The sequence below is a fragment of the Haliotis cracherodii genome, unplaced genomic scaffold (assembly GCF_022045235.1).
Source record: "Haliotis cracherodii isolate W230 unplaced genomic scaffold, xgHalCrac1.p SCAF_2, whole genome shotgun sequence".
In the NCBI taxonomy this organism is placed as follows: Eukaryota; Metazoa; Mollusca; class Gastropoda; order Lepetellida; family Haliotidae; genus Haliotis; species Haliotis cracherodii.
The window spans coordinates 38,359,812-38,384,699 of NW_027266275.1; the positions used below are offsets into that span (position 1 = coordinate 38,359,812).

The following is a 24,888-nucleotide window of genomic DNA, read 5'->3' on the forward strand; positions in this document are numbered from 1 at the left end:
TTTTTAACCTTATTTTTCTGTCGACACATCCGGGGCACCAGGTGGTTTATTCGGGGGTCCTCCTCCTAGTCTCACCCCTATTGTTATGGGTACAAATTCACCTGAGCAGGGTGATGGGTAGGTAAGACAAGAGGCGAGATTAAGTTGGGCCTGTCACATAAGACAAATTGTTGGTGAATATCTTACAAAATATAACGACAAAACTAATTTCACATTTCTTCTATTATGAATCATTTGAATGGTATTAGCATGTGTGAAGCTGTAGACAGGCTACACTGCGAAGGGGGACATTCATAAGTACTTTGATATGCTTTCCTTTGTCAACACAAATAATGCTGGTGTCATCGCCAGACGTAGGACACGAAGTGACATAAAACTAATTACCTTGGAATATGTTCTGCGATTTAAAAGTCGTGTTTTAATGATTGAAATATTATTTATGTCGGACAGTTATGTCTTTTCAATCACATTTGAAATGGTTGTCCTGTGTAAATGTTATTGTATGCCCAAAACCTCTCCACACTGCCGCTGTACAAGATGGATGACTTCAACTTTCCAATAGTCAACTTCCCTTATGTCTACCTTTCACAATTTTCTAGGTTCAATTAAGCACGTTCTTTCTACGAAGCTTTGAAAGAGACCTGTGTTCTGCTACATATACAATCTCACCTGAGTGTCTTTTGATATCAAATATATCAACGAGTGATGATAAATAAAATCCACTAATAAATATTAATAAATTGAAAAACTTGAAAAAACCATCAGTAATTTCCAGAAGAGAACACAGATCCTACAACAGATCACAGGTGTTCCTAATAAATGTTGTCCGTAATAGAATATTCATATCTGTGACAGAGCGTGTGGACGTGTGCAATACTGGAATGCATAATTTAAAGAGGGCACGGTAACATGATTATTCCACTGATTATACAATGTTCACATTGGCATATTTAACGACTTTAAAAAAAATCGCTGGCATAAACATATGAAGGTGGGAGAGTGCGAGTTAAAATTTAAAGCCACATTGGCAGTATTTCAACCATATCGTGACTATATAAAGTAATGCAATAATAATTCATACATTTAGACCATATATAAACATGTCAACAAATGACCATAAAAAACTCGACCATCACAGACCTGTTTCAAAAACTTGCATGTAACCATAAAAAGACTATTCAAAACAATAACAGCGTAACCAGGGGCTGTAAAGCAACTACAAAACTCTGCCTATAATCATACAACATATATACTGAGGAGTAAAAGAAACCATACCTCACTTGGTTTTATCATATGTCTGATTTTCTGTTGAAAATATCTTAAGTTAGCAATGGCATTTTAAATAAATGAACTGAAATTACTCTTAATCAGCATCTTTGAAAATCAATAAATTTGCTTTTTTTTTACAGATTTGGCTTGGGTACGATGAAATAAAAAAATAGTTAATCATTATTTAATTCTAATTATAAAAAAATAATTTTTCAACCCTGATCTCAGAGCAGGCATACAGAATAAGGTCCTTTGGCACATCAACTGATGCTATACATGCAGATACAGAACGGCAATTCTCTCTACTGCTGTTCCCTCTTGTGTAGAGTGCCAGTTACAACAGTGAGACTGGGTACAGGATATTACAGCATTACTAGTTTTCAGAAGATCTTTAATTTGTTTAGAAGGCAAACATACAACATTATGCCAAATAGCGTATGGAAGGAATCTTTTGTGACAAATATAGTTTTCCTAAAACTAGTTTTATGTTAGGACACCTCCATGGCATGCTGAACGGTTTCCTTGGCCCACATTTCTGGGTGCAGAAATATTCAGGTCAAATCATTCAAAACAGGTCAAGTTTTTGAACCAGGCCTCACTAGAACCTGAGCACTGACAGACATGTGACATGTAGGCCAAAGGTCAGCATGGCCATAGAGATAGGGATAACAACCTTGATATTTATGATGATGACCTTGATATTTATGGCTAGGGATAATGACCTGATGTTTAAGTTATTCATCTGTCAGGATTCATGGTTATTATAGTCCCCAGGGACCTATATATATGCTATGCAAGACTTAATGGATCGGATGGTTAGACCACAGGAATTCGAAGGTTTTCAAGAACTACAAAAAAGCTTCTATGTTTGTAAAGCTACTTAATCCTGAGGTCAATAACATGTTTATCATACGTTAAACCGTTTACTATTGTGATGTATATTACCAGCTGATTGTGTAATGTATAAGTATGCTATTGTACATTGCGATACGGTATTCAACAGTTGGCCATGGTATAGTAATACCCAAGTATTGATTTAGTTATTATATAACTGCAACATCCCTGGAGAGTAAAGCATCTTGTCTCGCCCAATATTAAACATTAAATTCATTGTGTTCTTTCTTTGAAAGAAATATAAAATAAATGCCACTTTCCTCACTTTTGACAATAGATGATTATAAAATAATCAATTACCGTCCTTATCAACATGTATCAGTCAACATTAAACTACATCTAACACTTTATGTTTTGTAAGACCCAATTTATTTTTACACAAAATTATTCAGCCTCAGATTACTATTGTTTACAGATTTGGCTTGGGTACGATGAAATAAAAAAATAGTTAATCATTATTATTTATATAATAACGGTGTTGGATATCTGTCTCAACGGTGTTGGATATCAGTCCCAACAGTTTTGGATATCAGTCCCAACGGTGTTGGATATCAGTCCCAAAGGTGTTAAATATCAGTCCTACAGTGTTGGATATCAGTCCCAACGTTTTTGAATATCAGTCCTAATGGTGTTGGATATCATTCCCAAAGGTGTTGAATATCACTCCCAACGGTGTTGGATATCTGTCACTGTTTTTTCTGATGTAGAAAGGCCACCATCATTAAGATGGAATATTATTTTTTTTAATATATAATAATTTGTCAAAAAAGAATTTTTGCTGGTGACAATAAAAATGAAATTGGACTCTCCAATTATTAACAAAACTCTGTAAAAATAGAAATCAGGAGATTCTATGTTCAGCATCAACAGATTCTTCTTGAAATTTCATCTTATTATCTTGAAATTTCAAGATTTTAAGTGGAAATTTCAAGGTATTGACTTGAAATTTCAACATACAGTAAATATCTTGAAATTTCAAGTTAGTATCGTGAAATTTCAAGTTAGTATCTTGAAATTTCAACTTATGTATCTTGAAATTTCAACATAGCATCTTGAAATTTCAACTTCGCATTTGTTCAACAGGACCAAAAGGGTACAAATTTTGATAATGGCCAATATAATAAAAGTCAAAAAGTGATTTTTCACCCATGAGGTCCCTTATCCATGGAAGCCATTTAGAGCCATTTGTTTTTGATTTCCTTCTTGAAATTTCAACTTATTATCTGGAAATTTCAAGTTATAAAGTTGAAATTACAAGATGCTGAAGTTGAAATTTCAAGATATTAAGTTGAAATTAATTTCAACATACCGTTAACATCTTGAAATTTCAAGTTAGTATCTTGAAAAGAACAAATGGCCCTAAAAGGCTTCCGTACTTATCACATGGTTGGTCACATATAATTTATCTGTAACTTTACATAATGACCTATAGGTTTACTTGTTTATAATAAAGGTTTGGAATGGCAAGTGAATTCCTGGCTCAAAATTAACTGCCATAACAATAATGTGATGTCTGCATAATGGTTTAATATGATTTAGTATATAGCAGTAACAAGGCTCCATTTAACTATATAATACATGCACCAAAGCAGCCTATTATTAAAAAAATGCAATTTAATATTTATGCCAACATGCACCAAGTATGTTTGCCTAACCCTTACATGCCCACACTAGAATGACCTTTGAACACACTCAATACCTCTTAGGTTTTTGTCCCATACTACATCACTAATCTCTGTGTTATGTATAATGTGTCATGCTTCCATGGGCCTGACGTCATCAAACAGCCTATTATTGAAAAATGCAATTTTATATCTATGCCAACATGCACCAAGTATGTCTGCCTAACCCTTACATGCCCACACTAGAATGACCTTTGAACACACTCAATACCTCTTAGGTTTTTGTCCCATACTACATCACTAATCTCTGTGTTGTGTATAATTCAGGGATGTGAGCAGGTTTTCCTGAAAAAAAGAGTAAAAGTGTAGGGGGGTCAGGGGGCATGCCCCCCAAGAAATTAAAAAATATTTGATTGCATTGCAATTTCGTGCAGTTTGGACAACATTCACACCAAGAAATGTAATAAGTCAATGGCAAAAATCAGTAAGTCAAATAAACAAGATGGCAGATGGCAGATTTTTTAAAAGTACTGATTTAACTTCGAAATTTTACTAATTTCGAAGTTAAATCAGTACTTTTAAAAAATCGGGCATAGCTCCCGCGCACCTGGCTACTCACCAGGTCTGGGAGCAATACTGCCATAAACTTCAACCCCCATCCCCCGGACACAAGGACATGGCCTATGTTTCAATTTTCCATAAATAAATCAATCTCATTAATATAAGATCTTAGTTCCCGCTGTCGCTAAACAACGATATGAGGACATCCCATAAGGGTCATGTCAGAACGACCTTTCATCGGACCAAGTAGAATGTCGCTTACCAGATCATGAAAGTGACAGTCGGAATGTGTTTTCTAAAACGAAAACGTTAACATGGGGTATTCTGAACGACAGTTATGGCAAAATTATCGTCTATCTCTCGCTTCCGTGGGATAAACATTTGAACAAAGGAAGCGTTGCACAATATGTGGAAAGCACTGCCATACAATCTCAACCATATATTAGACATTCCGGAATGTTCGTTTGTTCAGTTTTCAAAATTTTAATCGAGAACTGTGTCAACACATATTTCAAGCATAGTCTGTAATAGAAGTCGCCAGGTTGAAACGAATGCCGTAAAGCTCGAGAAGGCTGCTTTCTAATTGGCTGGTGTCGACTTCTTGTTAGTTGTTTCAGTGGTAGGTAAAAGTTGTTCTGACGTGAGCGTGGCGGGATGTCCTCAGATCTTTGTTTAGCGGCAGCAAGAACTTACATTTGATTTTAATGAGATTGATGAAAAAATGGGACCAGGGTGCAACCTTGTTGTGTCTGGTGCAACTGTGTTTTCATGTAGACATGCACTATATGCAAGTTAAATCAAGTTTCCTGTCATAAACAGGGATGTTGTAATATCCCTAGGATTTTATATAATATCCCGGGGTTATGTTATCCCGGGTAACATATGAATGTTTCTTGTTATATATGATGTTTTGCATCTGAACACAAGATACTGAAATGTAAAATCAAATGACAATTGTGTTCTTTATATTCCCCCGGATCGAACACACAACCTTTGTATCTTTAGCCCAGTGAGTGTACCACAAGGCTACAGAAGCGCTGATAAATCACAATGCTTTGAAGAATTTTTTTCAAGAACCGTATGCCAGCAACAGATATCTTACCCCCCTTTCCTAAGGTACATGGATAGTATGAAACAAAAAAAATGTTAATTAATGTTGCTTTGAGTTTCCTTTTTCAGTTTATAAGTTGGATAAAACACATATCCTTTCTAAGAGATTTAAGTCCCACAACTTCGGGATAAACTTCAGGGCTGACTTGGTTTATCCATTGGATTCTGGTTTTAAACCTTCTGATGTGTTTTATCTTACACATTTATAAATCAAGTCCAGTCTGTGATTATTATACCCCTGACCTGAAAGGGTGGGGTATATAGTTACACCTTGGAATTCTGTCAGTCCTGTCATCTGTCCTTCCATCCATCCGTCCTTCTGCAGACAATTTGTGTGCAACCTATAACTTGAAAACTCCTTCATAGGTCTTTTTCAAACTTGGTGAACACTTTCTATACCAATATGTGTGTGTGTAGTTTGATTTCAATGTTTGGATTTTCTGAAAAACTTTTTTTCCTTTTTTGGACTTAGAAATGTTTTGCTTAAACATTTGTGTGACCTATAACTTGAAAACTTTTGCATGAAAAGTTTGATTTTGATAAGGGGATTTTCTGAGAAAATATTGCATTTTCATGTTTTGAACAGAGAAATGTGTTGAAGTCGAAGTCGGGGGTAGTAGTGAGCCCTGCTCACTTTTTACGTTGTTGACATTATCAATTAGGACACTTAATAACCGTTTTGCTGTATTTACATGAGCAGATTACTTTTTTTAAAACATATTGAAGAATTAAGAATGGTTGATATGTCAGTTGTCTAATATCTGGGTGTCTGAAATGTCTGAAGAGAACTCAATTTTGTTTACTTGCTCACAGAATTGTAATGAGTTTCATACTTTAAACAGCCACTCTGAATGTAAGGTGAAGTGTCTGGCATGGGACTGATTGTCTATGAAGGACAAGTTTGCGAGTTATGAAATAAATAAACAACTTTTGACTCATATAACTTCACATCTGTATTCACCATACTAGCCAAGTCTTATTAAAATCAGATCATTTACTCCCGTATCATACAGACCCGTGAAGATCCATGGTAGAATAGATCTTCAGCAACCCATGCTTGCCGTAAAATCGACTATGCTTGTTGTGAGAGGAGACTTACGAGATCGGGTGGTCAGGCTCTCTGACTTGGTTGATGCACGTCATCATATCCAAACTGCGTGGATGGTGCTCATGATGTCAATCACTGGGTTGTCTGGTCAAGGATGTCTGAGGAGGCTTTATCGAACCCTGAGCAAAATTTGACCACCCAATTCTTAATGAAGTATGTGTGGGTTCCCGAGCCAATCAGATGTCAGTTTTCAGAAATGATCCATGTAAATTTCTTTACCACCATGATTCAGATCATACCTCGGCTTAAATTTTGTGTGTGATTCCAGGTATAGTTTCCAAGAACATTCCTCTGGTAATCTGACTTTATCTGACTGGAGCTAAGCAGACATTGCAGTCCTATTAAAAATATTATTTGGAACCAGACAATTATCTGTTAAGCAATATTTGATCATTAACTCCTGACAGTATAAACAGGTTTTATTGTGTATTTATCATTCACTTTCATCAGAGTCAGTTCGATGTCGGGCTGCTGCACCTGCTGTGAATGTTCGGCCAGTGGATGATGAGCCTGCGGCGCCAATGGTGAAGACTGCCATCCCGGGTCCCAGATCCAAGGAGCTTCTAAGGGATCTGGAATCAATACAGGTGACCTGATAGTTCTTTGACAGGGGAGAACTGTATTGTATAGATTGAAAAGGGCAGTATTATCATTATACAATAACTAGTCAAGAATATATATGGATATGAAATATGATATGTATCACAACACTTTGTTCAAGATGTAATTATCAAAATTCACTTCAAAGTAAAATCGTTTGAATGGATTCCAATTTTGACACAAGCCCTACAAAAATACAAATTATTTTCAAATTGTTATGCCTGATGTATATGTGATTATAAAACCTACAACAAAGACAATACAACAAAGTGTTGACCCATCCTGGTTTGACATCTAATTAAAGTTGAGATAATAAAATGTGAAATGTATTTGTGAAATGATACATAATAATACAGCTTATCTTTGAGTTGGTATCTTTGCATAGGTTAATCATATCCCAGAACATGGCCCATGGCAACAAGCTTGTTGAAACCTTGTTGCGTAAACAATAGGGATTGTCATAACACAGCATACATCATATGAGACAAGTGCTATGACAAAGCAGCAGTATGAAGCTAAATATTGTTTGTTTCTAGTGTGCCACAAGGCACAATGATTTTTCTATTTGTTCTTTGACGCCGCCTTCAGCAATATTCTAGCAATATGACAGCAGTCTGTCATTAATTGAGTCTGGACCAGACATCATGAGCATCGATCTATTCAATTTGGATATTCTGCCCACCCGATCCCATTACTTGCCACTTACGACAAGCATGGGTTGCTGAAGGCCTATTCTAACCCGGATCTTTACAGCTTTACACTCATGAAGATGTTAAGGTGTGCGCTTTGGTATGTGGTGTCACCTGAAGATCCGGGGTAGAATAGCTCTTCAGCAACCCATGCTTGCTGTAAAAAGCGACTATGCTAGTCTTAAGAGGCGACTAATGGGATTGGGTGGTCAGACTCGCTGACTTGGTTGATGCATGTCATCGTGTCCCAATTACGTGGATCATGATGTCAATCACTGGATTGTCTGGTCCAGACTTGATTATTTACAGACCGCCGTCATATAGCTGGAATATTGCTGAGTGCGGCATTAAACAACAAACAAACAAATGTAGTGTCACCAAGAATAAGCCTTATTTGAAGATATTTGAAGCAGTAATCATGTTCATATAGTTATCAGTTTCAATGTGTTTGTCCAGTTTACTTGTGCGAAAGAATGGTGTCATATATTTGACATCATGTGGGAATTTTATTACAAACAAGTGACTAAAACAGTAATGGTACTGGGAACTTATTTAACATGTTTAACTCTGTGGTTAATTGTTTAACCATCAACTGGCACTTTAATGCAAATCATTTTGAACCCTGATATTGATGGTTACATGGTATTGTTTTCATGCCTTCATTAGTGTTTCATTTATGTACATATTTGACACATAATGACTCTCTACACTTGAAGTTCTGATTTAAAAAAGGTCTTCAGCAATCCATGCTTGCCATAAAAGGCAACCATGCTTGTCATAAGTGGCAACTAATGGGATCGGTCAGGCTTGCTGACTTGGTTGATGGATGTCATTGTATCCCAGTTGCAGAAATGTGTGAAGCCCACGTCTTATAGCTGTAATATTGCTGAGTTCAGTGTTTAACAACAAACAGACAATATAATTACACTCAGCACATATTCTTTAGATGATTGTTGCATGTTTTACATATGCAGGACTACCTAATGTAACACTCACAAAAGATTGGTTTGACCTAGAACTCTGAGGCTGTTCAGTTCTTTGTGGACTATGACAGAAGCCATGGCAACTACATCACTGATGCTGATGACAACGTTCTTCTGGATTTGTACACTCAGATTGCTTCAATACCCATCGGTAAGTCAATCTCACTTGGCTACTTGTTATTTGGAATTCATTTGGAAACATGTTTCAGACATTTCCTACAGATGATTGGAAACATGTTTCAGACATTTCCTACAGATGATGGTAAACATGTTCCAGACATTTCCTACAGATGATGGGAAACATGTTCCAGACATTTCCTACAGATTCTGGGAAACATGTTCCAGACATTTTCCTCAGATGGTGGGAAACATGTTCCAGACATTTCCTACAGATGATGGGAAACATGTTCCAGACATTTCCTCCAGATGCTGGGAATCATGTTACAGACATTTCCAACAGATGATGGGAAACATGTTCCAGACATTTCCTACAGACGCTTGGAAACATGTTCCAGACATTTCCTACAGATGCGAGTTATCATGTTCCAGGCATTTCCTACAGATGATGGGAAAATGTTCCAGATGTTTCCTACAGATGCGAGGAATCATGTTCCAGACATTTCCTACAGATGCAAGGAAACATTTTCCAGACATTTCCTCCAGATAATGGGAAACATGTTCCAGACATTTCCTACAGATGATGGGAAAAATGTTCCAGACGTTTCCTACAGATGCAAGGAATCATATTCCATGCATTTCATACAGATGATGGGACACATGTTCCAGACATTTGCTACAGATGCTGGGAAACATGTTCCAGACATTTCCCTCAAATGGTGGGAAACATGTTCCAGACATTTCCTACAGATGATGGGAAACATGTTCCAGACATTTTCCTCAGATGGTGGGAAACATGTTCCAGACATTTCCTACAGATGATGGGAAACATGTTCCAGACATTTCCTCCAGATGCTGGGAATCATGTTACAGACATTTCCAACAGATGATGGGAAACATGTTCCAGACATTTCCTACAGACGCTTGGAAACATGTTCCAGACATTTCCTACAGATGCTGAGAAACATGTTCCAGACATTTCCCACAGATTCTTGGAAACATGTTCCAGACATTTCCCTCAGATGGTGGGAAACATGTTCCAGACATTTCCTACAGATTCTGGGAAACATGTTCCAGACATTTTCTACAGATGATGGGAAACATGTTCCAGACATTTCCTACAGATGCAAGGAAACATGTTCTAGACATTTCCTACCTATGATGGGAAACATGTTCCAGACATTTCCTACAGATGCTTGGAAACATGTTCCAGACATTTCCTCCAGATGATGAGAAACATGTTCCAGACATTTCCTACAGATGATGGGAAACATGTTCCAGACATTTCCTACAGATACAAGGAATCATGTTCCAGACATTTTCTACAGATACAAGGAATCATGTTCCAGACATTTCCTCCAGATTATGGGAAACATATTCCAGGCATTTCATACAGATGATAAGAAACATATTCCTGACGTTTCCTACAGATGCAAGGAATCATATTCTATGCATTTCATACAGATGATGGGAAACATGTTCCAGACATTTCCTACAGATGCTTGGAAACATGTTCCAGACATTTCCCTCAAATGGTGGGAAACATGTTCCAGACATTTCCTACAGATGATGGGAAACATGTTCCAGACATTTTCCTCAGATGGTGGGAAACATGTTCCAGACATTTCCTACAGATGATGGGAAACATGTTCCAGACATTTCCTCCAGATGCTGGGAATCATGTTACAGACATTTCCAACAGATGATGGGAAACATGTTCCAGACATTTCCTACAGACGCTTGGAAACATGTTCCAGACATTTCCTACAGATGCTGAGAAACATGTTCCAGACATTTCCCACAGATTCTTGGAAACATGTTCCAGACATTTCCCTCAGATGGTGGGAAACATGTTCCAGACATTTCCTACAGATTCTGGGAAACATGTTCCAGACATTTCCTACAGATGATGGGAAACATGTTCCAGACATTTCCTACAGATGCAAGGAAACATGTTCTAGACATTTCCTACCTATGATGGGAAACATGTTCCAGACATTTCCTACAGATGCTTGGAAACATGTTCCAGACATTTCCTCCAGATGATGGGAAACATGTTCCAGACATTTCCTACAGATGATGGGAAACATGTTCCAGACATTTCCTACAGATGCAAGGAAACATGTTCCAGACATTTCCTACAGATGCGAGTTATCATGTTCCAGGCATTTCCTACAGATGATGGGAAAATGTTCCAGATGTTTCCTACAGATGCGAGGAATCATGTTCCAGACATTTCCTACAGATGCAAGGAAACATTTTCCAGACATTTCCTCCAGATAATGGGAAACATGTTCCAGACATTTCCTACAGATGATGGGAAAAATGTTCCAGACGTTTCCTACAGATGCAAGGAATCATATTCCATGCATTTCATACAGATGATGGGACACATGTTCCAGACATTTGCTACAGATGATGGGAAACATGTTCCAGACATTTCCTACAGATGCTGGGAAACATGTTCCAGACATTTCCCTCAAATGGTGGGAAACATGTTCCAGACATTTCCTACAGATGATGGGAAACATGTTCCAGACATTTTCCTCAGATGGTGGGAAACATGTTCCAGACATTTCCTACAGATGATGGGAAACATGTTCCAGACATTTCCTACAGACGCTTGGAAACATGTTCCAGACATTTCCTACAGATGCTGAGAAACATGTTCCAGACATTTCCCACAGATTCTTGGAAACATGTTCCAGACATTTCCCTCAGATGGTGGGAAACATGTTCCAGACATTTTCTACAGATGATGGGAAACATGTTCCAGACATTTCCTACAGATGCAAGGAAACATGTTCTAGACATTTCCTACCTATGATGGGAAACATGTTCCAGACATTTCCTACAGATGCTTGGAAACATGTTCCAGACATTTCCTCCAGATGATGGGAAACATGTTCCAGACATTTCCTACAGATGATGGGAAACATGTTCCAGACATTTCCTACAGATACAAGGAATCATGTTCCAGACATTTTCTACAGATACAAGGAATCATGTTCCAGACATTTCCTCCAGATTATGGGAAACATATTCCAGGCATTTCATACAGATGATAAGAAACATATTCCTGACGTTTCCTACAGATGCAAGGAATCATATTCTATGCATTTCATACAGATGATGGGAAACATGTTCCAGACATTTCCTACAGATGGTGGGAAACATGTTCCAGACATTTCCTACAGATGCTGGGAAACATGTTCCAGACATTTCCTACAGATGCTGGGAAACATGTTCCAGACATTTCCTACAGATGATGGGAAACATGTTCCAGACATTTCCTCCAGATGCTGGGAAACATGTTCCAGACATTTCCTCCAGATGCTGGGAAACATGTTCCAGACATTTCCTACAGGTGCAAGGAATCATGTTGCAGACATTTCCTACAGATGATGGGAAACATGTTCCAGACATTTTCTACAGATGATGGGAAACATGTTCCAGACATTTCCTACAGATTCTGGGAAACATGTTCCAGACATTTCCTTCAGATGCTGAGAAACATGTTCCAGACATTTCCTACAGATGTAAGGAAACATGTTCCAGACATTTCCGAGAGATATCCAATCACGTTCAGTTAATTCCTGCAGATGCAAGTATCTATCGATTAGACATGTTAACAGTGGCAGTAGATGCACAGCTCTAGTTGTAATACTGGGTTTTACCTCGTCTTCTCATGCTATTTGTTGCTGCACCCATGGAGCAGTATTGACCAACTCAGCACCTGTTCATTTACAGTAGTGCCATGTGTACTTTGCTGTAATTGATGAACTCTTCTTGCTTGTTGTACTATATTTATTAACCTAAACTGACACACTTATTCAGTAGACCCCAATAGTTTAGTAGCTCACCTTCAAGGATATTTTTTCTGTAGCACTCTTTGTGGACACAATAAAACAAAGATGTCACTGTGGAATGCAATGATATATTCACACCATGGATGGTGTCATTTGCTTCCATTACAACCATAATATCTGTTTACAAGCTTCAAATTTTCAAATCCTAATCGAATGGAATATATACTACTCAAAAGAAGTAAAGGAACACTTGATTCTTTCATTTTACTATACATTTCTACAGATTAACTATAGTAATATGAAAGATTCAGATGTTCTTTAATTTCTTTTGAGTAGTATGTAATAAATGTAACTTTCATGACTCTACATGTTCTCAAAATTTTATGCAAATTGAACTTATTTGTATTTCTCAGGAAAAGTATTCAGGTTTGGCAAATATTTGGTCTTCTTACACCATTTAGCAATGTTTTTCAAGCAATCAGATAGAAGTACCCTCTCGCATTATTTTACAATGATGTTGTAGGCTACAATCATCCCAATCTGATGGCAGTCATGCAGAAACCAGAGAATCTGGTAAGTATGTTTTTTATTCTGACATAATCATGCCAATCATAATCATAGTCAGCAGTGTTGTTGTTCTGTCATGGTGTTTGTCAGCAGGAGTGACCAAGGAGGGTATTGAGGGTAGTGAAATCAGTGACTCAAGCCTGAAGATGCCTGTCAGCCTGGTCACCGTGTTTTACCTTGTAAACACTTTCAAACTGAACTGCCATTGTGTCCACCTGATCTACATTCTGGTAGCGATAGCTGGTAATGTTTTTTGCGATGGGGGAAAAACATTGTGTCAGTGTAAAACTTGAGTTTATTAAAAATGTACATTAATTTTGGGAGCCGTACGTTGCTGCAGCTATAACTGGATTAGCACTATATTGAAGGGTGTAATAGCAAGACAACACTGTATATTGATGATATTTGGCTGACCCCTATGATATGTAGATGAGATAACGAAAGTGACACTGCCTATTAGCACGGATTGGTGGGATCATAATAGGGACAAATGTGTGTTGTTCACCCGCAAGCTTCAGATCCTTGTATGCCTAGGGGGCATAACTATTGTGTTTTCGTGACTTAGATCACTGGTCCTTCTCATCATTTTAACACATTAAAAAGAATAAAATCTATGACTGTTATTTTTTCTGATTTAGACAATGTTTTGATGAGAGATACTGAAACGTAGAATCCCATCTTTCAGGGCCACTTCATCAACAGACCTGCCCTCGGTGTGTTTCCCCCCAAGGACTGGGCCGAGAAGCTGCGGAAAACTCTTTTAGCTGTAAGTTACAGTTTTTTAAAGGTTTTCCATTTATCCAAAGGCCACAAAAATTGCTTTAATTATTTTATAGTTACTCTTTAGCCGTTTTTAGCTCAGTCGAATGTAATGCAATTTGGTATATGTGTAGCTAGTAATGGGACTTGACACAAATGTTCCATTTTTCTTGAGACATTTAATTTTGATCTTTATTTGACTTTCTGCACTTTAGACGATGCTCATAGATTATTTCACAATGCTTAAATGCAGAATTTAAGAGCATGGCCAATTTTGGGGAAATTTTAGACTTTCATACCATGCTCCTGTATTCTCTAAAAACACTATATACATCCACTTCTCAGCAAACCTCTTGACCAATGAAGCTGAAATATCTCAAACTTGGTCCCACCAATGATGACATCTGAATTTGTTCGAAAGGTTTGAACCTGATTTTCAATATGGCCCCTATGGAAGCCATATTGTAAAGCTATATTATATATAGTCAGCCATTTCTGCTCAAAGTGCACTGTTATGCTCTTGCATTTTAACAAAACACATTTTGGGCCCTGTAAACAAGCTGAACTTTGCATGTATGTTTTTGTTATGATGATCACAATATGGCTAAAATACAACTCAATCTTATTATGATATATTGTTTTCAAATCATTAGTGTGTTTCTTGGAAACATGGTATGGCATCAGATGAAATTATTCTCCTTTGAAGCTATACAAGGCTCAGAGTTGAAACTTTGTTAATAGTAAATTCAACTGTTGAGTATTGCAACAACATTTAGTAACATTTAGATATTTAGTTACTTGTTTCATATTTGTTAATACATTTGTCATAAGTATTTAGGCTGAAAATATTCAATGGCAATGCTGGCATCCTCTTTTGTTAAGTATTGGCATTTTAAAGTGTTGAGTACATATCCAGGTGAGCTACAGTGCTATTGCTTTATTTTTAGCCATTAGAGTTGCATTGACATCTTGACTTTGTTTGTTCTTTTCCACCTGCTCCAGCAAATGCTTCCTTTAAAGCGTTAATATGTTTGTTTGTCTGTTGTTCAATGCCACACTGAGCAGTATTCCAGCATTATGACAGCAGTCTGAAAATAATCAAGTCTGGACCAGACAATCCAGTGATTGACATCATGAGCATCGATCTACGCAAATGGGATATGATATGATCTTCGCGGGTCTGGAGTGTTAATAAATAACTTTGATGGATGTGTTTCATATCAAGCTAGAATTCGAAATAGAATATTTCCATCCTGAAGCTTATACAGTTTGTATGGCAGGACACAGCAAAGTGTCATATCCTTCATTATTGGACACAGTCCCGCTGATTTCATATAACCTGTATGATTCAAGTCTGCACACTTCGCAGGGCTAACAGGATCCCAGAATGTCGCCTGGCATCACAAACTCCTTTCTATCGATCGTCTTAGCTCTTTCACCCTAACCCGTCTGCTCCTCAAGTCGAGAAATCCGAGGGCCTTGCAGTTTAAACAAAATCTACCAAGAGATTATTGAACATGTGAAATGATTCCCCATCACTCGGAAGAATTTATTGAATTTTTTATTGATCTTTGGCTTAATTCCTCCATACGCTAACGGCCAAGCTATCGCTCAATATCGTGGCCAGAAGCAATTAGATGTTACCCTGCTCTCATTGATTATTGGCCAGCAGAATGACAGGTGTTGGCGCCACTGTAGAATTCTTTCACTGGAAGAAAGCTATAAAGGATCATCAGCACTAGGCTGGATTTTTTTCATCAATTCAGGAAGTGATTCAAATGTGAATACTGGATCATGAATCATTTGAATAGCTGTTGCCGCAGTTTCGAGGATTTCAAAAAGGAATATTATTTTGAAATCATTTGACATCCTATTTGTACATACTGATTGTTAAGGCAATATCAAAATGTACATATATGACTGTGGCAAATTGATTAGAATATTTTCTGTGCACTTTTCATCCAATTTATTTTAATTTTGTACAAGGTGATATATTTTCACTTAATGTATTATCTGCAGCCAAGCATCAATCAGTGCAAACTTGAGAATAAGAAAGATTCTTTAATAGAGTTTAGGAAAAGTAATCTGTGTTGGAAAATATAGATTTGAGATTGTATGAGTTTTGTATAGTGATAAGAAAGTTGGTTGTTAAATCTGTTCAGCATATGTGTCAGTTCCCATTGTCTATTCAGGTTATCTAACCTAGTCAAGATTAATGTCTGGTTAAGGGGCGTTGGGGTGGCCTTGTGGTTAAAGCTCTCGCTCATCACACCAAAGACCCGGGTTCAATTCCCCTCATGGGTGCAAATTGTGAAGCCCGTTTCTGGTGTCCCCCGCTGTCATATTACTGGAATATAGCAAAAAACTGCGTAAAACCATACTCACTCACTTATAATATCTGGTTTAATAGGTTCACTGCTTTGAGTGATTGAGTGAGTGAGTATAGCTTGGAACACTTGTAAGTGTTGTTTTTTATCCGATGAGCAACCTCTCTAAGCACTATAGACTATCCATCCTCCTCCTGTTGAACCACGCCTTGTGTGACTTGGCTGATTGTGTGTCATCCGATCCAGATGCCATGGGTCTGAGCTCATGCTGTCAACCACTGGTTTGTCTGGCCATTCACGTTTATTTGCAGGCTGTCATGATATAGCTGGATAAAGGTAGACTATGGCATAGAGAAAAATATAAATAAACTGGTGGATTACCAACTTTAGCTCATTAAAATTTTATTCATCAATAATGTGTTTAACATTTACAATCAATTTATCTGTTACATTAAATTACAACTAGAGGATTAGGTAATTTAGTGAATTCAATAACAACCCGACCATCGGGCATGCAACTTTTCAAAACTGACCTTCTGTCAGCAAAATAGACTGCCTTGGTCTGTCGGGCAGGCAGGTAATTTAAACACTGCATTGAAAGTCAATTTAAAGTTTCAAATAAATGCAGACACCACAACTATAATCTCTAAACTTTTTGATTATTTTATATCTTTCACTAACTGCACTGTTGGGCAATCTTAACCTTCAAGGTTTCCTTACTGACAGCACACTGGCAAGGTGACCCTGAATGCAAGGTTATATCGTCCCAAAGTTTCATGTTAATAACAAGAACAGTTGATCCTTGTTGTCTCAAATTCGGTGGGGGCACAGGTGGCCCAGTCGTCTAAGGTGTGGCAATTCATTGTGCAGAGTTGCGTCCCATGGGCATTCCAGAAACCTATGATCGTGGGTTCAAATTCTGTGTCACCCTGATTATGTTTCTAGGTTTGTCAGCACCATACCCATACTCGTCGGTTTGACCAAAGTGGTAAACGTCTAAGACCTGCATCGCGTTGATCCCACATTAAGCTGACATGCAGTGATATAACTGGAATACTGTTCAAAGCGGTGTTAAACCCAACTCAGTCACTCACTCAATCGAACTTGGAATTGTCAAAATCTGGTTGTCGAACTCACAGGCCGGTCCCTAGCTGCAGACTGTTTCAACCAAGATGTGTTGAACTTGTTTTTTTAAATTCATGGTTGACTTGGACTCAATTTATAGTCCCAAGAGTTAAAAATAATTTATAACTTACACTGATGAGTCCAATTTAAAATGTTTGGAAAAACACAACCTAGCTGTAGTTAGCATAATGACCTTACACGATATGAATCCTCAAAGACAGAAAAACATTGATTGGCCTGCATAAAGGCTGCTGTGATTGTCGCCACTTGAAATAGAAACAAGAAATATTGCAATGAATAACTAACAAAGATAGCTACATGTGTGCTAATACTTGTAAAGTGAAAACAAACCATTCCACTGATAAGGAATAATGACAAAAAATGCAAAGTGAGCTTTTCAAGAAATGTCCATATTCTTAGTGATAAACAACATCATCGAGTTTTGATCAGATGGCCACGATCCGACTGAGGATTGGCAGTCAGGTGACTGCGCGGCTATATTTAGCAGCGTGTTCAGCGTACGTATATTGTCAGCAGGAACGGAAAGAAAAACAACACAGATGTAGTATTGAAAGTGCTATTGACCAAGGTCACTGCTAAATATTACTGCTGGCAGTCAGCTGTCTGTCGAGTCTTACCCAGATTAAAACCATGTGATCAAAACTCAATGAGGATGATTATTTCTGGTATTTGCCAGGGACCTCAAAATCTTTTTGTGTTTTACACATTTTTATTCCTGAAATATATTCTGGTATTTGCATGAGACCACAAACTATTTTTGTGTTTAACACATTTTTATTCCTAAAATACTTGAAGGTAGGAGGAATAGAATAACTTTTAAATAATTAAACAAGAGTCATCAGGAGATGACATATCCCCCTGGTGCAATTTGTTTGGCTAATTTTACCCCACTGTTGGTTCATTGCCATTGGATACCTTCAGTTCAGTTAAGAAAACAATGATGCTGTTCAGTATTTTTCAACATCCCAAATCATCAAAAGGCACCAGTTCATCACTAGACTGGCCTGTATATGAAGTTTCAGCCAGATATATTCAGTGGTAAAAGTCAATGACATTCATTAGTACATTGTGTCCTTCCAGATTTTCTTGTGTATAATACAATCACACATTTTTGGGGTTCATCAGGGTTTAATGTTGCGGGATGTTAGTTTGACACTGGGAGTTGGATTCAGGACAAGTCATTTTCATCATATGCAGCTGTTCAGAATGCTGCAAGTCCTTGGGGAGACGTTAATTTAGAGTGACAGAAGTGGTACATAAATTATACTGAGGTGTATTTTCTGATCTAATCTAATAATTGATTTGTTGTGGCCTAATATTGTAACACCCAGTGCAAATAAGGCTGTATACAGTGTACAGTAAATGTGTTAAAAAATACCATATATGTTGAAAGTTTTTCTTGACAGATTTAAATAATGTTATTTTGACATTCTTCTTTAGGAATATGTATTACACTACTTGAAGAATTCTTGATAAAGGTTAATTTGGGTATGAAAAGTCAAAATAATATTTTACCTTAATTTGATAACTCTCTCCATCCAAATATGACAACCCTCCACAGGAGATCATTATTACCGCGTCTTCAAGATGAAAGATAAGTTGTTTTTCTGTCCAATCAGATTTCAGCTTTTCTAACACAAGTTAGCTTCGTAGTGTTCCAGCAGTTTTGCTCATGTTTGATGTAGGAGAAGTGATACAGAAGCAAGGCTGAAATGACAGGGTGTAACATATCCATAACATGGAACTGCTGTTATTTGTCTCCATTTGGTACTGCCCATTTTTGAGATAAAAAGTCTGATATGCTGTATCAAAATGCTGCACTTGCTTGTACTGAGAAATTAAAAAAAATTGCGCTGATTGGCTGATGAGATATTTCACCAACGGTGACCTATGGCGGGATTGTCAGATATTGATGGCAAGAAGTATCAAATTGAAGTGTGCCAAATCACTTGAGCACCTTGATCAAAAGAATGAAAAGATTTGGAAAATATCTGTTGACAGTACACATGCTCTGTAAATCCTGAAATTGATCGAAATCTGCATGGCAGTTTACGAACCGGATGTTGATTTTGTTACACGATTTGATTAGACTATGCATAGACTCGTAAGTCCAGCAAAAATATAACTCCATAATTCCAGCCTAGTTCGGCAAGGTCGGAAACAGTTAACTTCTACTGTATGTATCTCTTCTTGAAACCAGTATTGGATGATACATATAGTATTCAGGTTATTGCAAGATTTGCATGAGCACTGAGATTCAGCCCATTGGAAGTTATGATGTTCCCTCCTCCAGGTAGCTCCCCCAGGGATGTCCGAGGTTCAGACGATGGCGTGTGGCGCATGTTCCGTTGAGCATGCTCAGAAAGCCTTGTTCATTGCATACAAGGTAAGTACGGCTGGGACAAGTCCAAAGTTACTACACGGGTACCCAACCCCCTCTAACTGACCCTACCTGGGTACCTGCTGTAGAACTCCAGTGTAAACATATAAACAGCAAGGATGGTTCTCAATGGTTATTCATCAAACAGTTAATGCATGAAAATTATCATTAATCATAAATAACATTTTAAATGTATATAGTAATGACTGCAACTAAATAACACGATATTGGAATATATTATTCCCGATATGATACATAGTTATCACCTATTGGTTAACCTAAATTTGCTGAAGGGATTCGATGTAGTTTTTACACTGTGCATAATACTCGAATATGCTTCTGCATTATGTAATTGAGAGTTTTTCTGCCACCGTAGAATTTGGGTAGGGGAGATAACTGACAATATTTCTGAAAATACAAGTGTCCGGATAAGTGAGCCTCGACTGTAGTTAGTCGTGGGGCCTAACATATATATTCATTTTCACCTTAATTCAAAGCATAATGGTCAAATATGTACCATGTTCACAATAACTCAAGAAGTGTTCATTGTAGTATCAAATGTGTCATCCTTAGGGTGTGGCATTGAAGTGGTGAGGTTTTGTCAACCTTCACTTGACTTAAGCTTAAAACTAAGGATCATAATATGAATATAGTATGATTATGAATCTAGGAATTGAACCAAACCAAGTTTCAGGAATGGTAATTCTACTACATGTACTTTGTGTACTGAATTAACCCCTGTGTTAGAAATAACAGAGACCATATACTGGCATATGGTCTCTGGAAATAATCAAACCTGTGATTGGCTGAAACTGTGGGCCAAGGTCATTAAACCGGAATGCATTTTACTTTATTATGGAAAATAGAGGCATAGGATCTTCTGTTTTGACTGGTCATTTATTAGACATATGTTGTGGCTACCTGGATTGAAGTCATCCAACTGGTACTTGTTACAGTAACTTCAGGCACAGGACATGACTGTACTGCTTTCAAAAGCATTTGAGATCATAGATGAATATAGATTGATATAGGTCAGGTCAGCTGTCACCTGATTTGGTAAGGTCAACACGATTTATGCATTCTTCTGGTGTGAAATTTTGGGGCATTCAGGAAAAGTTGTAAATGGGTCAAATGCAAACAACTTTCTATTTGTGTTTAAAAATCCACAAACCTTAAAAAAATACAAATCTGAAAGCACTTTTTAAGAACAGGACCAAACATTTGAAATGGCTTCAAATTCACCTCTAACCCAAATATTTTACAAAAATATCCTCAAACCAGGAAAGAATTGTAACTGAATCTATTCATCATAAAATCCTTAGGCACGGCAGCGGGGCGGGGCTCCCCCAACCAAGGAGGAGTTGAGTAGCTGTGTGATGAACCAGCCTCCTGGCAGCCCTGATCTCAGCATCCTCAGCTTCAAAGGGGCATTCCACGGCAGAACTATGGGTTAGGATGCAACAGGAAGCATCAGCATTAAAATGCTGCAGATATTTGTTGTTTTTCCTTACTTGAGTGAGTGTGGTTTTACAACATATTTAGCAATATCCAAGCATTATGACAAAAGGATAGGCTGTACATATTGTACCAAAAGAGGTTTGGACAAGTGTGCATTGCAAGGCAGCCCCAACCCACCTTGTGATTTGAGATCTGTCAGCTTTAGATGTGTTAATATGCAGTGGACTCGTGCTTTTGTAAGCAAGGATTATATCCTACCAAAATATTATCCCGGGGGAAGTTTTACTCCAATCTCATTAAAATCAGATCTAAATTCTCGCTGCCGCTAAACAAAGATCTGAGGACATCCCATTACAGGTCACGTCAGAACGACCTTTTGCAAACTTTGACCAACCACTGAAATGACTAACAAGAAGTCGACATCAGCCAATAAGAAAGCAGCTTTCTCTAGCTTTACGGCACTCGTTTCAGCCTGGCGACTTCCATTTCAGACCACGCTTGAAAAAAAAGTTGACACAGTTCTCAATTAAAATTTTGAAAACTGAACAAACGAACATTCCGGAATGTCTAATATATACTGTAAACAGCTTTATTTCTGCACCGTTAAAATATTGCGAATACCACTCCAAAGACAATACTGCGACCAGATATTTTTGCGAGTTGCTGTGTTGAGATGACCCCTCGATAACCAAACAATAGACAGCTTCTCTCCGAAGCTAGTTAATCTGAGTTGGCTGGAAAGTTGACCAGTGTCATGAAACCGATTCACGCAAGATGGCTTGTTTCCTGTGTTGACAAAATTGCAAAGGACACTGACGCAATCAAGTGAGGTAACAGTGACACTAATTGGTCTGTTCCCACTGTCATTTGTGATGTATTGTGTGACCATTCTGCATTCATTTGTGTTTTTAACTTATAGAGTAACTTGTGGTTCTGGTTGATGATTTCAACATTTGATGACGTGTTGCAATGAATAAAGTATGTATGTATTATCTATACTTATTTTTGCGTTTTTAATTTTTGCGATTGAGTCTCGTTCGCAAAACTCGCAATAATAAAACGGTCGCAAAAAATTCCCTGTTTACAGTAGTTGAGATTGTATGGCAGTGCTTCCAACAAACTGTGCAATGCCTCCTCTGTTCAAATGTTTATCTCACGGAAGCGAGCGACAGACGATAATTTTGATGGAATCAGTCGTATGGGCCGTAACTGTTCTTCGGAATATCCGGAATATAACTTTTTCGAGGTTGCATGATTAGAAAACATATTCCGACTGTCACTTTCATGATCTGGTAATCGACGCTTTGATTGGTCGGATGAAAGGTCGTTCTGACGTGACCCGTAATGGGATGTCCTCAGATCTTTGTTTAGTGATAACGAGAACTAAGATCTGATTTTAATGAGATTGGATTTACTCTAGAGTATAGTATAGGATAGGATGAAACATATTGGTATGGGTCCAAATTCACTAGGGAGAATCATCCTTACACTAGAGAATTTCATCCCCGGGATAAAAAATAGGGTACGATAATATTCACTCTTACACTTTCACCTGCACCTGCTATAAGCAATATAATGCTGAATGCAGGAAATGTAAGATTCCAGATTTTGAAATTTAAATTCTTTTATTTTTTATATTTTAATCCAAACTGGACACTTCTATAATATGTAAATATGAAGAGTTGATTGATGTGATTGTTTCTTGACAATGTAGCAGGGCGTGGTCATCCCACAGATGACATCCTCACCTTGTCAGCTTGCTGACAGGGTTAACATCTTTGGTCATGTGGACAAGGCGTCAGACCTCTGATGAGAAGGTCCGTGGTTCGAATACCAACACTGGACTCAGACATTTTATGGCTGCTACACACATCCCTTGATAAAATGTTTATTTCTGATTCCATTACTGTTCACAGGTGCGCTTGCAGTAACACATTCTAAAGCAATCCACAAGTTGGATTTCCCAACACCTCTCTGGCCGGCAGCCTCCTTCCCTGAGCTGAGATACCCACTGGAGGACTTCGTACAGGAGAACAGGGCGGAAGAAGAAAGATGCTTGGCAGAGGTCAGTTTTGTGTAGCAACGGATTGACAGAGGTCGACTTTTCTTAGACTTGATTATTTACAGTTCGATGTGATATATAAGAACTGTAATATCACAAGAGTTGACTGGGTTGTCAGGGCTGGGACGGGTAACTCGGGTACTCGGGTTGGCTGGGCCCTGAGTAGGACCCGGGTACCCACGGGACTATCCGGACCCGTGGTTAGTCACGTGATATATTGTTTGATGACAAAAACTTATTCTAGCTGAGTGGTTACACTACAAGTCGCTAATGTTCACTTTTCTTTCTGACGATGCACACATTCCTTTTGACTTGTATATGTTTGAGTTAAGATAAAGCTTCAGTCAACTTCAGTGAACACATGATCTCATTGTTTGATACATGTATCTAAATAGTTTTAGCCAGGGCTGTGGTAAAACAATTACCAATCAGACACTTTGTTCCCTACTCTTGAGATTTGCAGTGGGTACCCAGGTAGGGTCTTGTAATAGGGGGTCGGATACCCGGGTAGTAAATTTGGACTTGTTCCAGCCCTATTGTCAGTATCTGATAAGAAACACCTTATTTTCACTTCAAACTTTTCATGTACTATTGCATTGACTCAAACCATCAGAGTAGGGATACCCTGTATGTCTTTTGTTATACGTTAAAAATCTTGCAATTCCATTGGTTAATCCGTACCATGTGACGAAACAATACATTTCCTCGGTCCGATCAGATCACCTCAGGGATCAGGCCCTCTGGGCCATGTTTTCGCAAGAGTAATTATTTGTATAATAGGCAGTGTTCAAAGTCTAAAAAGTTGCCAAAAAAAATCCATGCAGCATATTGTGATAAATAAATCGAGATGCAAATTTACTGCAGAACCCATACAAATTTGAAGCTATCGGCCTCACACACAATCTACCCACCACGGACCTAATATTTATAAGGGCAGTCGCTTATTTTGAACACTGCTTATAGGCTTTAAATATTCTTGGGGGCATGGGTTGCCTTAAGCTTCACAATTCGCTGTCACTTAAGTGATACCGAAACCTATGGTCGTGGTTTCTATTCCCAGATTTGCGCCCCCTCCCCCCCACACCCCCATATTAAACTGACATTCTGGGATGTAACTCACATACTGTCCAAATGGCGATAACCAAACTTAGTGACTTGAATATCCGTTGTGAATGAATACATGCAAAGAAGGCCTTCGGTGTGACCCAGTGTGTTTGTACAGGTTAGAGACCTGATAGAGATATATCAGAAGAAAGGCCGACCTGTGGTGGGAATTGCTGTGGAGCCCATACAGTGTGAAGGGGGAGACAACCACGCCACTCCATACTTCTTCCAGGGTTTACAGGATATTACTAGAGAGGTGGGTAAAGGGAGACCCTAAAATGTGAAAAACTATTTCCATTTGAGTAGTTATGCATAGTTATCCT

The 24,888-nt window shown here is 38.0% G+C and overlaps 1 protein-coding gene across 1 annotated transcript in view; it reads left to right on the forward strand.

The window, feature by feature from the left end:
- LOC139469094 (4-aminobutyrate aminotransferase, mitochondrial-like) overlaps positions 1–24,888 on the forward strand; it is a 33,981-nt gene that overhangs the window by 1,909 nt on the left and 7,184 nt on the right. Inside the window, exons 2-9 of the mRNA XM_071251222.1 lie at positions 7,015–7,151; positions 8,870–8,987; positions 13,286–13,335; positions 14,015–14,095; positions 19,855–19,947; positions 21,264–21,390; positions 23,316–23,464; positions 24,684–24,821. Coding sequence (XP_071107323.1) covers positions 7,015–7,151; positions 8,870–8,987; positions 13,286–13,335; positions 14,015–14,095; positions 19,855–19,947; positions 21,264–21,390; positions 23,316–23,464; positions 24,684–24,821 — 893 coding nt within the window. The remainder of the gene's footprint in view (positions 1–7,014; positions 7,152–8,869; positions 8,988–13,285; positions 13,336–14,014; positions 14,096–19,854; positions 19,948–21,263; positions 21,391–23,315; positions 23,465–24,683; positions 24,822–24,888) is intronic.